General features: G+C 41.6%; 1 protein-coding gene across 1 annotated transcript; it reads left to right on the plus strand.

The window, feature by feature from the left end:
• The first annotated feature begins 748 nt into the window (after nucleotides 1-748).
• Nucleotides 749-11118, plus strand: chchd1 (coiled-coil-helix-coiled-coil-helix domain containing 1). Its single transcript, XM_079511786.1, has 3 exons — nucleotides 749-1118; nucleotides 4711-4829; nucleotides 9953-11118. The coding sequence occupies exons 1-3, from the start codon at nucleotides 980-982 to the stop codon at nucleotides 10064-10066; spliced, it is 372 nt and encodes a 123-aa protein (XP_079367912.1). The 5' UTR covers nucleotides 749-979; the 3' UTR covers nucleotides 10067-11118.
• Nucleotides 11119-17633: the final 6515 nt, after the last annotated feature.

Here is a 17633-nt window from a genome sequence, read left to right on the forward strand (position 1 = left end):
CTCTAGGGTCTAGATCTAGACCAGAGCAGCAGCCAAAGCAACTCCATCCCAACCCAGTCAACCATTATAATAAACACTAAACACTAAATTTGACTTGAATAATGTGCATGTAAAAAATATTGCTTTCTTTTTAAACGGCTGATCTACAAGCTCACGACAACAGATGAGCGTTGTCAGGTAAGGTTGTAGATCGGCTATTTCCAATTAGCCAAATATACTTATTTTACTACTTTATACTTGATTATCATTAAATCTCAGAGGTAGGCTAAATAGGTTTTACTCCACTACAATTATTTGATAGCTTTATTTACTAGTTACTTTGCAGATGTTAATGATTAATAATGAATTACATTGTTAATGAGAAATCTTCTTAGCTGAAGTATAAAATATAAGGCTTAAGCGGTATAATGAATGATCAATACTTGTGTTTAAACAACATTAATTTTTTTGCATGAATACTTTTACTTTAGCTACTTTAAGAATATTATGCTCTTAATACATTTTTAATACAGGACTAGCCTTGTAAACAGTGGAAACAAGTCACCCAGACTTGTTGTGACGAGACAATTAAGTATTCAATCAACTCAACAAAGTACTTTTTTTTTTCTTTTTCTTTTTTACAATATTGTACAGAAAAAATCTGGTAATCAACCAGCACTTTACCCACTGCCTGGAGAAATGACCTTTTGTAGTTTTACACAAACAACTACTACAGCATGCTGGCAGTGACATTTACAACATTTCACGACAGTAGGCATACTACTTTACGGCGTCATTTTACGACCCTGTCATGGCGCCGCCCGTACACAACAACACAAGATCATCAACGCTCCTCGGCTAAAGGAAGAATCGTGGCGTTATTGAACATCAAATGTCGTTTATTTAGTATATTTTGTACCTCACGAGGTAGTTGTCCGTCTGTGTGAGCATCCTGTACGGTCAGACATCGGTGCTTTTAGTGTTTAAATAATAAATAAACATGGCCATGCAGGGAGGCATCTCTATGCAGGAGAAGGTCGCTCGCTTGGTGAGCAAGCAGGCCAAGAAGCCGGTGCTGAAACCCAACAGGCCGCTGGTTCTGAAGGACTCTGTGGCCAACAGAAAACCCAAGAGAGGAGGTGAGAACATACGCTGCTGATTTATATTATAAGCACTGACCTTGGATCGAGACTATCACTGATGTATTTGGTCGATTTTACATTTGCATAATGGAAGTAAAAGTTACATCTTTGACTTTGATGGTCTTGGTCCAATGCTAAAGCAATGGTTGTCAAACTTTTTTCATGCCAAAGACCCCCCAAATTAACATGTACTTGTCCGTGGACCACCGGTTCCCCCATCTGAACATGTTTTGTGCCAGCAGGGACCATCCATCAAGCAAGATTTGTTTTGTTGAAATGTTACAAACATAATATTCAGATTTTATTCAAATTTTTGAACACTTGGCTTGTAAGTAAGTAATTAAGTAAGTACATTTTATTTATAGAGCACATTTCACAGACATCTTAGTCACAAAGTGCTTCACAACAATAAAAGCAAAACATGTCTTTCCAGAGACTATTTAGTATACCTTTGTTATCCCACAGGGAAATTCTATTTTATTGGGTAGGCTCTAAAATTATGATCGCAGGGAATTATTTTGGGTAGTGTTTATTCCTGGTTGTGGTTCCGGCCTTATTACTACAAATCAGTGACTACAACATGACGTATTTTACCATCCGCTTCCGACCTGGATCACACAGCGATTTAGTAACGCAGACCAGGCTTTTCTCCGAGGTGGAAAGCCTGGTGATGCGAGGTTACTGACTGACAGTGTCCAAATGGGTTCCATTTGTCTATACTCTATAGCAGTGGTTTTCAACCCTTTTCATATCAAGGTCCATTATTTATTCCACAGACCACCATTTTGTAGATTTGGCCTCTCAGACCCTAAACGTTGAATATTTTGTTTGTCGTTAGATAAGATTTTGTCCACATAGGAGAGATTATAGGCAAAGTGGCAAACGTTGATCAAAATATCAATTCTTCTACATTCTCTAATTGTGTAGACTAGACTTCTTGTAAATTAACTAAACAACAAAAATACATTGCATGGATGCACCTGGGACGTGTCCTCAGTGATGTATCTCAAGGTCATCTGGGTTTCGGCTCTCCCAACATCATACCCCTCACTCAGGTGACCCAGCCGTGGTGCCTAACAATAATGTAGCTTAACAATAATGTAACTTTTGAGAGCGTAAGGGTCCATTTGGTTCCATTTTACGCTCTCAAGAGTTAAAGATCTATAAGGGTCCATTTGGTTACCAACTCTCCATTTAGCTGGAAACCACCTGGAACCCCCTCAAGGACCACTGGTGGTCCCCGGACCACTGGTTGAAAAGCAGTGCTCTATAGAATAGGTTTGAGAACCACTGAGTGATTTACAACAGTGATTCCCCAACTCTTTAGCTCATGAACCCAAAAGAGAAACTAGACGTTTGCCCGCGACCAAAAAGAGTGGAAATAGAAGATCTACACTTCTTAAACATTTTCATTTATTTATTTATGGAATATATTCCAGAAGTAGGAAGAGTTATTTCCAAAATTGCGTATGTGCATAGAGCCTATAGTGTTGAGTGAGTTGTAACTTGTACAGTACTTGATACTGACTGCAGAGGAGGTGCTGCTAAGGGTTGTGGCAGTAGTGTACTGGACAGCATGATGTATTGCTATGCACTGCACGTACATTCACTCAAGTACTGCTGTACTTTTTATTTTGAGGTTTCTATTCGTACACTCTGTGAGTTAAATTATCACAGAGAGATTCATCATAATTATAGATTGAGGTCCCATTAGGAAAAAGAAAAATCCATGGGCTAATGCACATCAAACTGGTGCTGCATGCTTCATTGAAAAAGATTGCGATCTAGATTCAGACACCAATGCGGCCTCATTTCTAAATTTGAGCAAGAATGGTGCAGCACTAGTTGGCTGTCCAATTCATTTGAGTTATACTCTTATGTTTTTGCTACAAGAGAGAGACTTTAAGAGAGGTTTAAGTGAAGCACTTTGGATGTTGTCTGTTTAAAGCCACAGTAGTTTTCTTGGCTCCAGGTGCCACATTTTGAATGTAGTAATGTTCAGCAACTACAGACTAAAGACAATAAATATTTGCATGGGAAAAAAAATGAATCTTGTGTTGATCCCTATTCTTGTGGAGGCAAAGCGAGATTCACATTTGAGCAAGAGTCGTGCAGCACCACATAAAACTGGGAGTGTCATTGAAAATAAAAACGAAGTTGATAAATTATTGATATGGAAATGATTTGGCTTCAGATGTACTGTATGGAGAGTTGGACACAATGGACAAAAAGTTGGCAGGAGCCAGAGGTTGAGCACTTAGAGAACCTTTTCAATCAGCTCACGTTAAATCACAGAATCTGTAGAAGCATAAATCATAGTGAGAGGAACAGTGACTCGGTGTCTCTCTCTCTCTCGCTCTCTCGTCTGCATGATGACCTTAAACTGTTGGCACAGATTACAGTGGTGTGGTCATATAACACCTCGCCATCGACGAGATAACTTTCCTTTCTTAATTAAAATCTCTCTATCACAAATGCATTCAAAATGTGTGTGTGTGTGTGTGTGTGTGTGTGTGTGTGTGTGTGTGTGTGTGTGTGTGTGTGTGTGTGTGTGTGTGTGTGTGTGTGTGTGTGTGTGTGTGTGTGTGTGTGTGTGTGTGTGTGTGTGTGTGTGTGTGTGTGTGTGTGTGTGTCTCTCTCTCTCTCTCTCTCTCTCTCTCTCTCTCTCTCTCTCTCTCTCTCTCTCTCTCTCTCTCTCTCTCTCTCTCTCTCTCTCTCTCTCTCTCTCTCTCTCTCTCTCTCTCTCTCTCTCTCTCTCTCTCTCTCTCTCTCTCTCTCTCTCTCTCTCTCTCTCTCTCTCTCTCTCTCTCTCTCTCTCTCTCCCCCTCTGAATCATTTCATTGAACTCAACAAACATATCATGTTTTAGAACGTTCTCAAATGCACACAATTATTGGTATCAATAGTGTATCGTAGTGATATGGACACAAAGGTTTTTTTCACCAAAACCAGAGCAGAACTCCCAGCACGGGACTCGGGCAATCAATGAATACAGTTGCAACCACTACTATATTAATGGCAAGTATTTCATACCGCTTAAGTAAAAGACATCTGAACTATCCCTTTAAACTACTTTGTGTGTAAGGGACGTACTTTTGTTCAAATCAGTGTTACTTTAAATGGCTCTGTATTCTGACAGTAATTATTGATAGTGTTTGTTCAGTAACAGGGTCTCCCTGTCTCTCAAGCTCTTTAGTAATATTTCAAGCCAGAGGCCACGTGCGTCACAGAGATGTCACTACTCTGTCATTAATTCATTAAATTCATTAAACATTATAACTCGCTCAGCGCCAAGATCGCCTTTTGATGCCTTTTTTTTTTTTTAACCCATTCGGAGTGGGAACCCCATTTGGTGTTTTAAGCATTATGTTATATTTTAGCTATTGAAAAAAAGCGTGTAGGTCTGCTAAATTCTTGAATATATATATATATATATATATATCTTTCACAGCGATCGTTTTTAACTCGAATCTTTGCTTCTGGGAGTTAATATGAATTCACAACTGTGTTCTGTACACGCTCGTAACACTCCGGTTCGAGTGCGATGAAAAAACAAATGCATTAAACATTTTAACTCTCTTCATACCAGAGGCGACATGCATCACAGAGATGTCGCAGATGATGGTGTGCTGGAAGGCGAACCACTTTGTGGAAGCTCTGTGCCCCAATGAGATGAAAACCTTCTACACCTGCGTTAAGAAGGCCCAGGTAACTATGACGACAACCTCATTGTCACGTCACAGCTTTACAGGTGTGAAACATAGGTGTACAAACATTGAGACTGGTCGCACGGGTGACCAGTTTCATCCTACTATAAATGTGCCACGTCTGTGTGTGTGTGTGTGTGTGTACGGTTGTAATGCACGTAACTCGAGAACCGTTTGCCCCACCGACACACGTGTTCCACACAAGTGCACTGCAGTGCCCGGTATCGAGTCGGTCGGACCCACAGTTCTCCAGAACCACCACAAAAGGCTCTGGTCAGGCTCTGCCAGTGGGCCTAATGAGCCAAAGTCCCCTCACCTGTGCAATTTCCAGCCTCTGCCTCAGCCAATTGCAAATTGATTACTTAACCACCCCACTTTTGTGCAAACAAACTTGTCAGACACAGGCAGACAGACATCCAGAGATCTCCATGTGGGACACAGACAGATAGTTAAAACGGGTGCTATGACAAGTTGACAAACGGTATTATTAGGTTCCCAAGTTGCATTGCTCTCAAGTAGGCCGGTGGCCGAAGGGCACGTACAGGTCTAGTATAATCAATCCCCAACAGACCTGTTGTCTTGGGGAGCGCTGGTTTCAGTCCATTCAACCTCTTGTGTGTTGGCTAGTGAGGCGCACCCTAGGGAGACATGTTATACTTCATTGCACAACAGTATTGCTCGCAAAGAACAGCTGATATACAAGAAGCTCACATCGCGTTGTGGATGCGTGCGCGTCACCTTCGAGGGACGGGGCATGAATTATACTTGATGGGCTGCAGTTGCGTGTGCACGACCAGGCTCTGCTGCCGTGATCATGAGCTCTCCCTCCGGTCTGATGACAGCGACTGTATTGTTTTGAGGACAACTGCTTTGAATTGCTATTATCATTCACACACAAGTTGACACAACAGAAACCATATTTTTGATATATTTCATGGGCGAGAGATCTCAGCATCTGAGAGTTTGATGGTACATTTTTTCCCATTGCATCTTATGAGAGGTGGGGTACTGGGGTCCATGTGGTGCCGGCCTGCGCACGATGGGTTGACGATTAATTGTCACACAAATAATTGAGATTGACGATTTAATTGTGTTTTTGGCGTTGAACATTGAAACATAGGAATACAGATTACATCCCTGTTTGCCTGGTAATAAAAAAATGCACAGGGCAGATATGACGAATAACTGAAATATACAGCTTTTTTTTTTAAATGTATGACGTTTTTCCAACATGGAAACGATTATGACAAAATAACTGCTATTATCTCAAATAGATTATTTTACATTTTGGCCAAAAAGTATATTTTATTTTTGCCGTAGTCGACAGGCTGTGTACAGCCTGTGATACGTGAGAAGAGGCTTGAAAGTCCCATAGCGTAGACTGAAGATCAATGGCGAGCTTTGTGACTCATTTTTGTTGGAACGGTCGTCTAGACAGGGGTGCCCAATTTCTCCAATATTGTTCGCAATTTTTATTGAACCTTTGGCGCAATGGATCAGACAGAATAATTCAATTAAAGGTATACTAATGCCAGCAGGTGAACAAAAATTGGCCCTTTTCGCGGATGATATTCTTGTGTATCTTTCGAGCCCAACGGAGTCCTTGCCTGCGCTGATGTCTGTGTTGGAAGAATATGGATCATACTCGGGCTATAAAATAAATGAACAAAAAACACAAGCTCTCAACATGTATTACAATCCCCCTCACTGTCTTCGCTCTAGGTACAAAATTCGGTGGGACAAACAATCTGTGAAATATCTAGGTATTCTATTACCGACAGATTTATCCAAATTAGAAGAGTTAAATTATGACCCTCTCAGGAGGGGTATAATGGCTGATATTGATAGATGGAATTTAATTCCATATTTAAATCTGAGTTCACGCATAGAATCTGTAAAAATGAATGTATTACCAAGGCTTTTATATTTGTTTTTGTCAGTCCCTATCTCAAAACCAGAACAGTTCTTCTCTGACTGGGATAAAGTTATATCCAGATTTATTTGGGCAGGGAAAAAACCTAGAGTGAGGCTCAAGACATTACAACTACCAAAGGAAGGAGGGGGATTGGCCCTTCCATGTTTGAGAGATTATTATAGAGCAGCTCAAATCCGACCATTGATTGGATGGTGTAAGCCAAGTTACAAATCAAGATGGAAAGATATAGAGGGTTCAATGGGAAGGGGTCTACCTATTAACATGTTGGTGGGAGACCCATCCTTGGTCAAACACTTGTCGGATCCTCAGAATGTGATGATAACAGGTTCATTGAAGGTGTGGTGTGAAATAATTAGGAGATATAAACTGAAGGACAAAATTGGAATTCTCATGGTTTGCATATGATTCAGACTTCAGACCTAGTACACATGACATGAGGTTTAGAGGTTGGATTGGGAATGGCCTCTCTGCATATTGTACTCTTTTAAAACAGGGTAATGTGATGAGCTTCCAGGACCTGAAAGACAAATTTAATTTACAGAATCAGGACCTTTTTAGGTACCTACAAATCAGAGACTTTATAAATAGAAGGCTATTAAGAAGAGAAGATGCAACAGGAGTAGAGATCATTAAGATTTTCCAAAATGCGTATGCAGGCTCTACTTATCAAAAGATAGTTTCAAATGTATATGTAGTGCTTCAAAACATGAAAGGAGATAATACTCTGAATATTAAAGCAAGATGGGAAGCAGAGGGCAACCTTACTATATCAGCAGAAGAATGGGAAAGAATATGTAAACATCAGTGGAAAATGAGTAGTTCCCCCACATGGAGAGAATTCAGCTGGAAAAATGTGAGTCGTTTCTTTTGCACTCCAGCCCAGAAAAGACATTACACGTATCAGTCGGACTGTTGGAGACTCTGTGGGGAAACATTGGCAAATCATTTTCATGTGTTCTGGAGTTGCCCTTCTGTGGTTCCATTTTGGAGAAGTGTCCACAGTGTCCTGGAAGCAGTTTTTGGTGTTGACATTCCTTTTGATTTTAAAACCATGTATCTTGCAGATCTGGAGGGACTTCAATTTGTAAAGCAGGATCAGTATCTATTGAGGGTATTGCTGGTGGCATCCAAAAAAGCCTTAACAAAAAAGTGGCTTACAAATGTAATACCAACTATAAATGAATGGATTGATTTAATCTATAGTATATTTATTATGGAGAGAATTACATTCAGCTTCAGAGGTCAAGTTGAAGTCTTCACAGATAACTGGTTTAGATGGATTGCTCATGTTTCTACCATAAGACCTGATTTTGTATAGTTTCAGTTAAACCTGTTTAACCTGTATATGCACCTGTATTATACTTATGTATTATGAATGTTCATCGATAGAGAAGAGAGGCAGACATCTCCCCTTGTGTGTATTGTACGTATATTGTCTTGTTTTGTTTTCGGTTGTATGTCTTGTCAATTGTCAGTCGTTCATGTATGTTTGATTAAAATTCAATAAAACGTAAATTGAAAAAAAAGAAAGTCCCATAGCGTTAACCCATTCTGGACGGGAACCCCTTTTTGGTGTTTTAAGGATTATGTTATACTTTAGATATTGAAAAATAGCAGATCTGCGAAAGACCCGGCCGTAACTTGCTCCTCCGCAACAAGCCGTGCCAAGAGAGCTAGCTCCCTTGGAGGAGCAAGTTACGGCCGGGTCTTTTGCAGGGTCGTTAACAATATATTCTTTCAGAGCGAACGTTTTTAACTCAAAACTTTGCTTATGAGGGGTTCCTGGAATAACATATTTTCAGATGGGGGTCGGCGGCCAATTACATATAATTTTTGGGGGTCGTGGACATGAAATATTGAGCACCACTGATATAGAAACATAGGTATTTCAGAAAACTGTCAGGATTTAAATTCCGACGTCAGGCCTAAATGGGTTGAAGAAGTCCTTCTAACGCTATATGGACCAGACCAGAGCTACATGTTGCCATGCCACTGCACACACAACAAACAACACAAACACAAAACAAGGCCTCCAGGCTATAGTTACAACCTACTGTACCCCTCCTGCTGTGGCTTCAGCGTGTTTAGCCCAGGCCGGAACGCATCTCTGTCACTTTAACCCTTATTTTAAACTCTATAGTTGTTGTAAAAATAGCAGATTTACGAGCTCATAGCTTGTAGATCTGCTATTTTTTTTAAATCGTGAAAATGTGGCGAAAATCTTCTGAATACCGGTACATGCTTTCACAGCGCACGTTTTGAACTCAAATCCTTCCCTGGTACAACATATTTTCAGATGGGAAGCACCACCGATATAGAAACATCATGATTTAGATTTTAGAAGACATTTATAGAATGTGGTCTCAGTCCTAAATGGGTTAAGAGACTGTCCCACAGCCGTCCTGTATACAGTAGCTGTAGGTTCAGCATGTTTAGGAGACTGTACCACGTCCGTCCTGTAAGCTGCATGCCCCCCTCCCACCCAACACAGAGCAATATTTATTTCCCACCACGGAGTAACCTTGCGTCAGTGTCGGCAGACTATCCACCTCGGAGGTGGGTTGCGGGGGAGCGCAACGGCAACTGGTGTTGAAGAAAGTGACTTGTGTTTTTCCAGAGCCGTCCTCTAGCGGTTGGTTCAGCATGTTTAATAAGAGACGGCCCCAGAGTCGTGCTACAGCTGTCGGTTCAGCATGTTTAGGAGACGTGCGAGGAAAAGCCAATTAGGCCCGACTAACATCGTTTAACAGACATTTCCTGGTCGGGGAGGAGTCCTAACAAACCCACACACTCTTTTCCCGTCTGCCTGCCTGTCACACATGATGTGCACACACAAGCGTGCACGCACACACGCACGCATGGATGCACACAGCATAGTGTTTTCCTGCAGGGTGTCTAGCTTTCCTCCCTGTGTGTTTTGGGCTGGTATAACACTGACGTCATTGGCTCCTTCCTCTTCTCAGCTGAGCATTACCCCCTCTTCCCCCATCTGAAAATGTTTTGTGGCAGGGACCCCCAGAAGAGGAGAGAGAGAGAGAGAGAGAGAGAGAGAGATTCATGTCAAGGACCCCTCAGATCGTGATGCATTTAGCCACAGACCCCCTTCTGAAAATGTTTTGTGACAATTCTAGGATTTTGGGCTGGAATTGGTCTTTCAAGTCCTTTTCTCTCTTGTCTTTCCCTTGCAGGTTGAAGCCAGGTCCCAATCAGAACAGATGGAGGGGTTCCAAATGAAACGCCTTCCGGCCAAGCAAGCAACGACGCTGCTCAAGAGATTCCCCAACATCCGCACCGAAGTCTAGCGTCTCCCCCTCCCTCCCAGCTCCGCTGTACTAGAGATACCCCAACATCCGTACCGAGGTCTAGCGTCTCCCCCTCCCTCCCTGCTCCGCTGTAGTAGAGATACCCCAACATCTGCACCGAAGTCTAGCGTCTCTCCCTCCCTGCCCCGCTGTACTAGAGATACCCCAACATCCGTACCGAAGTCTAGGGTCTCCCCCTCCCTCCCACCCCTGCTGTGTAGAGATACCCCAAGTGTAGCACACCACAAGGACTGTCCTTGGGTGGTGTGCTAAACTAAAGGACACAGAGTCTTTTTGAGCAACGGAGCGCTTTGGACATCATGGCCGGATCGCTACACACATGCACTGAACGAGACGCATTTGCTCAATGCATGTGTGTGTGTGTGTGGGTGTGGGTGGCTCTCGTCAACGCTCTGCATAGGAAAGAGATGATGACATTGATGAGCGAGCGGCACCCAGAGCACTTCTGGACGACAACAACTCGCCAAGAGTTGTGAAACCGCGATGCTCGTCATTAGGAAGACGGAGCACCTACCCCCTCCCCCTACCCCCAGAAAGCCTCGCAGCTCAGAAAATGGTTTCTTTGGACACGGCACCGAAAGAGAGAAGAAAATAAATCTTATTTATAGAGCACCTGTCATGATATCGGATGCAGAACAAAGTGCTTTACAGAAGGACAAAATGACAAGAAAAGCAAATTAACATAAAACATCAAAATCAAAGCAAAGTCAGTAATGGCACAAGACACAAACATTTTTAAAAAGGCAGCGTAATAGGCAAAACGGTGAGTACAACAGAAAAGAAGCCATCTCTTCAGTTGAAACCTACTCACTCGCATTGCATTATTTCCTGTGGAGTTAGAATTCCTACAGTTATGTTAAAATGAAAATGTATTTGGACATCGTGTGAAGTGGTTGCTATTAAAAAGTGTCATTTCATTCCACCGTAAACTGGTGGTTCCACCAGGAACTGGACTTCTGTCTAGCTTTGTTTTTGAAATGTAATTTCTCCTGGTAGCTTCGTAAATTAAAAAAATATATATAAACCATGAATGTTCTGTAACTTTCAGACTATTTTGTTTGTTTGCTGATAATAGTGGATATACTGTCAGAGTTCAATTAAGCCATTGAGACCTGAGAGCAGTTTCTACTAAATGTTTTCCAAATCTTGACAGTTTTCTGAAGAACCTATCAGTGTTGCACTGGTGCTCAACCCTTTTCATGTCAAGGACCCACAGAATTATCTGTATTTAGCCTGAAAATATGTTGTTCCAGGGTCCCCCCCAGAAGCAAAAGAAAACTGTGAAATAATATAAAAAAGAATGAGCTTGTAGATCTGCTATTTTTCAATAGCTAAAGTTTAAAAATAATGGTTATAGTAGTGGTTAAAAGCTAACGTGACACAGATTAGTCTACGGTCTTAATGGTTAACGGTAACTGATCTATTTGGAAGTATAATGATCCCTGTGTCCTGAATTGGGACTGTCCAGAATGAATGTCTCCCCATTTTCCCTCTCGATTCAATTTCGCCCAGCCAGCCAGCGGCCGCTAATGCTTCATATATTGTATTAGTGGAAGGGGATACGGGGTCTTATTAGTGTTTGATTTCATGCCTCTCGCTCTCTCTGTGAGCTTACCTTTTATCTCTGATCTCTTTACTAAAGGCTCTGACCGGATTCCAACGCATCTCTGTTTCTATGTAACGTGAGCCTAATGCATTGGCAGCTCTGCTGTTATCGGCCTGTGTTGGACAGATAACCTTATACACAATAACAGAATGCCAAAGCTCATTTCCCTGTGGTGCATAAATATTGGCCAGATGGAATTATGAACTTTGTAAAAAAAGAGAATTGAGCATAGGTTTGTGTTGTATCATTAGGTTAAAACTTTCAGATAACTTGAAGATAACAGATAGCTTGAAATTATTTTTCGTACAAGCTCCATCGTTTAGGCAAAACACTTAAAGGGGCATTCCACTCATTTTCAACATTTTACTATGTCATTAATATACCTTAGAACTGTTGTGTGGAAATAATAAAAAAGTCCCCCCCATTCTGTGTTTCCCAGAACTAGAGGTCTGAACAAAATCATTAACATGGTGAAACACATCTTGATGATGTCATCAAGATGTGTTTCACCATGTTAATGATTTTTTTCATAATTGCAGTTCTAGGAAACACAGAATTGGGGGGACTTTTTTATTATTTCCACACAACAGCTCTAAGGTATATTTATGACATAGTAAAATGTTGGAAATGAGTGGAATGCCCCTTTAACCAGAAAGTGTGTCACTACTCACTAACATTAACCGAAATGAAGTCCTATAAAAAATAAATCAAACATTAACAATTTTGATGTCATAAATAACCTAAATATTATCGTACAATGTTTTACAATACATTTGAAGAGAAGAAAACAACCTTACAGAATGAGATCAGAACCTAATCTATGTTACAATACAGGTTTCCACCAGGAGGTGGTCTACAGCTAAATGATGGAGGATGGAGGGTCCATTTGGTTACCAACCCAAATCGACCCTTAAAGATCTTTAACTCTTGAGTGTAAAATGAAACCATTTAGTTTCATTGTATGCTCTCAAGAGTTAGATTATTGTTAAACATCTGCATTACTTAATTTACAAGAGACAATTAGGGAATGTAGATTTTTCATTTTATTTAGATCGTGTGCCTGATCTAATGGTAGCCTACCACATCAACAGCATGGAATTGTGGACCAAATCTGCAAACGATAACAAAATATTGTTAATTTTGGCTAAACCTCATCAAATGGTGGTCCGTAGCTCAAATGCTGAATAAATGTGAAATGTAGGAAAAAGGTTGAAAACCACCGACCACCAATGTTCAAATACCATGCATGCAGATATGCCAAATGTTTGTGAGAATGAGGCAGTTACAGTATTTGAGGCTTTTCCTTTTGCCACCTTTTGTAGCTTTATAGCTTATCTTCAGGGATTTTCCTTCCCTCCTTCCTTTAGAATCCAAAGGTAGAAAAATATGTGTGTATTTACATTCCACTAATGACGTTATAATGTCTAGATCCACTCTGCATATGGTGGCTCACGCATGGCAGAAGAGGAAGCGTGTTTAGTCTGTGCGTCAGGAAGGCTTCCTTACTGTTGTCGGTTTGGGGCATGTCTTATTTTAGTTTTTTCTGTCCGTGTCTGGCCGCCCCTCATTAAACGTAACCTCCCCACCCCACGCCGGTCAAACCATTTCCCCCGGCCTGGTTATCACATCCTCTGGCATGTCTGGGCCAAACAGGACAGGACCATTTCCTCCACTGCCACAATTCCCGTCATCCAATCAAGACGCCGATTTCTGAACTTTTAAGAAACTTCAACCACTTGGTTTTTTTAAGGGTTTAGCGTCTTATGTCGTTTTGATCTTTAAATTACTTTATTCAAACCAAATGAAGAGAGGTATCAAATACAAAATGTATGTGTCCCTAGCTAGTTATTTAGTTAATCATATACCCAGTCAAATCTGTGGTGTACAAATAAATGGACCCCAAACAAGAGTTAATTTGTACAATATGGAGTAAAATGAACACTCAGGGTTCTACAGTCTTTATCACATATTTGGGTAGGGCATTTGCCACTTATTAATTTTTAAAAATGTATTCTACTATACAGGTAATTATAACGGAGCTGGAGGGAGCAGACCTTTCTTGTTCCAACAGGTTGACCGTGTACTGTAGCGCACACATGCACACACACACTTCAACAGGTTGACCTTGTACTCAGACACATTTCCCGGTGGGTGTCAGACGGGGTGTGAAACTATTCGACACCGGCTGACCTCCGTCCTCACCTGCTTGTAAACTTGGTGTTGTTGCCTGGTCACGTCGGCCGCCCGCGTCCGGCCTCTGAGACTCACACTTAAGCCACGCAAAAATGTCACTATATTTACTGCAGACACACAGCCTACCCACCCCCCAAAAAAATAATTAGACCAGCTCAAGATGCAAAGCTACTGTATACTCCCACAAGATCATATCGGCAGTGGTGGACACACTACATTTATTTCCTTGAGTACTGTACCTCAGTACATGTTTGAGTATCTGTACTTCTATTTCATGGGTATTGTTATTTTTTTTGGTTTCTTTGATATTTGGAAGCTTATGGCTTTCACTTTATTAGAATCCAAAGGTAGAAAGATATTGTACTGTAGGTTTAGGAGGGGACCCCCGATACCAAAAATGCATTATGAATTAACCACAGAAATAGAGAAGGAACTTTTCTAAATTTCAATGAGCAACGTTCACTTGTAGTTGAGTAATATTTCACCGGGAGTATTCTTTGACTCGAGTACTACTGGGGGTCGAGTACGTTTGTCCACCGGTAGTCTCTCAAGACTGTTGCCTCGCGTCAACTAATTTCGAGGAACAACAGGGGCCGCTGTTTTCCCGAATATTTGGCGATGGGATTCTCAGATTGGTCCACCGGTGCCAGGGAGGGCTGGAGAGGGTCTTTCTACTGTCATTGTGGAGACCCCCCCTTTAGATGCCTTGTTGGGACCAGAATAGCTCTGCACACAATCCTCAGCTGTTTCAAAGAGATATGACAAGAAAATGTCATTATCTTTGACATGTGGTGATTGCCAGCCGAGCGTCATCGACTCTTTGAGGAGCTGGCGATTATGATCTTCTTTTAAGAGCATGTGTGGATCTGTGAATGTTTGCCAAGGAAAACAGCCAGCTTGTGGGCCCTAAACGTTGTCCCGCTGGGCCTTTTTTGTGGGCAGGAAATCGAGAGTTTGGCTCTCAGCCTTATCATGTGTAGGCTGTTATCAGCGTGCACTGATAACGATGAAAGGCCCATTAAACGACTTGTTTGCTTTTGGTTTCAACACCTACCTACTAGGGTTTGTTTGGATTCCATCCCAGTCCACTATGTCAGTATCAGCAGGTGTAGCCCAGTGTTAAAAGATACAAGTATTTATTATTAGTGCATATAAGGCTATGCTGGACCACACCTTAATGATTGACATGCACAAATGGGAAACACCTATACCTACTGTAGTCCAAAATACTAGCACTAGGGGGGCAACGGTTTAGTCAAACTAATTAATTGAATTGATTATATAAACATTGATCATTTAATTAAAATTACATAATTAATAATAATAATTAATATAAAGAAATAGGAAACTACAAGTTCACAACGAATAACGATGCAAGGGAGGCATACTTTGGTTAGACGTAGCATTGGTTAGACATAGCATTGGTCCGACTGGATTAAGGTTGGTGATGGGTGCGTTAAGACGACCAGATTAAGGTTGGTGAGGGGTGCGTTAAGGGTTGGAAGAGGGTTAAGGTTAGGTTTAGGTGTGCTGCCCCGTGGGAGGTTAGGGTGAGGGTTTGAGATGCAACGGGTGAGCTTGTAGATGTGCTATTTCCACCAGACCTTTTCGATTATTCGATTGATTTAAAAAGTAAGCGATATAACAAAAATGCTAAGACAATCTTCGATAGCTGCAGCCCTAGTATATCTACACACCAAAGCAGCACATTCTCCCAGCAGTAGTCACTAGGCAGGTCGTAAGTCAGTCCATGTTTTGCATCATCTGCAACCTATTTGCAGTGCTGCAGTGCTGCCTGCAGATAGCATTGCATGGTCGTTCACATGTGGTTTGAGTTGTCTTCAAAGAGTGCTTCCATTTTCCATTGTTTTTTAGCTTAGGCCGAGTCACGCTTTGACATGAAACACCACTCATGTCACAGGAACTCCATGCATACAGTATATACAGTATACAGTGTACTGAAACTGTTAACATGCATTAACTGGTATGAATGTGAGTAAAAACTGATAAAAAGCAGATTCTATAAAGCAGTGGTTTCACAAACTTTTTAGGTCGAGACCCAAAAGAGAGATTATACGTTTGCCCGGGACCCAGACTATAGTGCAAATAGTTGATCTACAAGTGCACAACGCGTCGCTTCGCACCGCGATGAGAGCTTGTAGATCAGCTATTTTCACTACTTTATTATTAATTTTATTCATGTGATTTCTTTGATTTGTTTATTAATTATTTTCCTTTTTTTCTTTCAAAAACAAAAACCCTTGAAAAATGGAGAAAAATACTCGAGTCGTGACCCATACAAATCAGTCCGTGACCCACAAATGGGTACCAACCCAGGTGGAAACAGAGCTATGAAGCATCTTAAGACCCCCTCTGCTACAGAACTTATTCTCATCACGGGGTCTACTTCTGTGGGGACCACCAGGGGTCCTTGAAGGGGGGTTCCAGATGCTTTAGTGATATTTCTTGGACATATAAAGAACCCATTTATCAGTTTCAATTTGATAGCGTTCCAGTTCCACTTGGCTGCCCATTTCTTTGTGTCATCACTTTGAATTTCACTAGTTTTCATCCTCAGTTCCGTTCAATTCAGACAAGTTGTCATTGGACAAGTGGATCAAAGGGAATCTATCTATAAATGCACGTGCACCATGTCTCTGTTTGTCTGTGTGTACGGCTGTAATCCACGTAACTCAAGAACCGTTCGCCCCACCGACTTCAAATTCGACACACACGTTCCACACCCCCACGGGGAGTGCAGTGCCCGGTGTCCAGTCGGTTGACCCACAGTTGACTACTATACAGGTAATTATACCCACGGTTGTCTAGAACCGCCACAAAAGGCCTCTGCCCGGCCACTGGACAGAGCACCTGCCCAGGGTCCATATATGGAGCTGGCCTGTTCTGACATCACAACACTCCATATTTGGGAATGCCTGACACATAACTCCATATAATATAGGAATAAAGGGACACAGAGAGACAGATACAGAAATGTCCAGGCATAAAAGGGACACAGACAGATGGGTGGAACAGGTACTCTGACACGGGTACAACGGGTATTGCATAGCCAGTTGGGGCATGGATCTTCAACTTCCATCGTTACTGACTTTGTGCTTTAAATATGTAGCATAGTTGCTCTTAGCCCGATGGCTTCAAAAGTCTAAAACCCCCCTCTAAGCCATAGAGATATCCCTTTGGATTAGTGGTTAAGATGTTGGCTTTCCACATGGGAGTCCCGGGTTCGATTCCCGGGTCTTACATACAAAATTCATTCTCAGTAGGTTTACATAGGCCTAATACTGTAGATAGATTGTCCAAGTCCCTGAAAAAGGGCTAGGGAGAAGCGTCAAGCTTGTTGGGCTCTATCCCATGGTCATAATAGTAAATATATATATATATATATATATATATATATATATATATATATAGATAGATTTGTTTGCCCGCCTTTGCAGTTTGCATTCATCTTCTAGACTGCGCACTTTCCTGTATCCTCCTGTATGATTTGCGCTCTCCCGATTGGATGAAACTGGTATCCCGACCCGAACATACTAAAGACCTGGAGAGATGAGGAGAGAGTTACTTAACTGAACAAACACTCAGACTCAATAGTACAGTTTAAATTTAAAACGTGTGTGTGTGTGTGTGTGTGTGTGTGTGTGTGTGTGTGTGTGCGTGCGTGTGCATGCGCCCCACAGAAGTGATGAATGATGTGCATGTATACGGACTCTCTCGACTCTGAAC

Source organism: Electrona antarctica, assembly GCF_951216825.1.
Source record: "Electrona antarctica genome assembly, chromosome: 10".
NCBI lineage: Eukaryota > Metazoa > Chordata > Actinopteri > Myctophiformes > Myctophidae > Electrona > Electrona antarctica.

Coding starts and splice junctions, on each gene's coding strand:
- chchd1 (XM_079511786.1), top strand. CDS start 980: ATGGCCATGCAGGGAGGCATCTCTATGCAGGAGAAGGTCGCTCGCTTG. Junction 1,119..4,710: donor CAGAAAACCCAAGAGAGGAG/GTGAGAACATAC, acceptor TCTTCATACCAG/AGGCGACATGCATCACAGAG. Junction 4,830..9,952: donor CCTGCGTTAAGAAGGCCCAG/GTAACTATGACG, acceptor TTTCCCTTGCAG/GTTGAAGCCAGGTCCCAATC.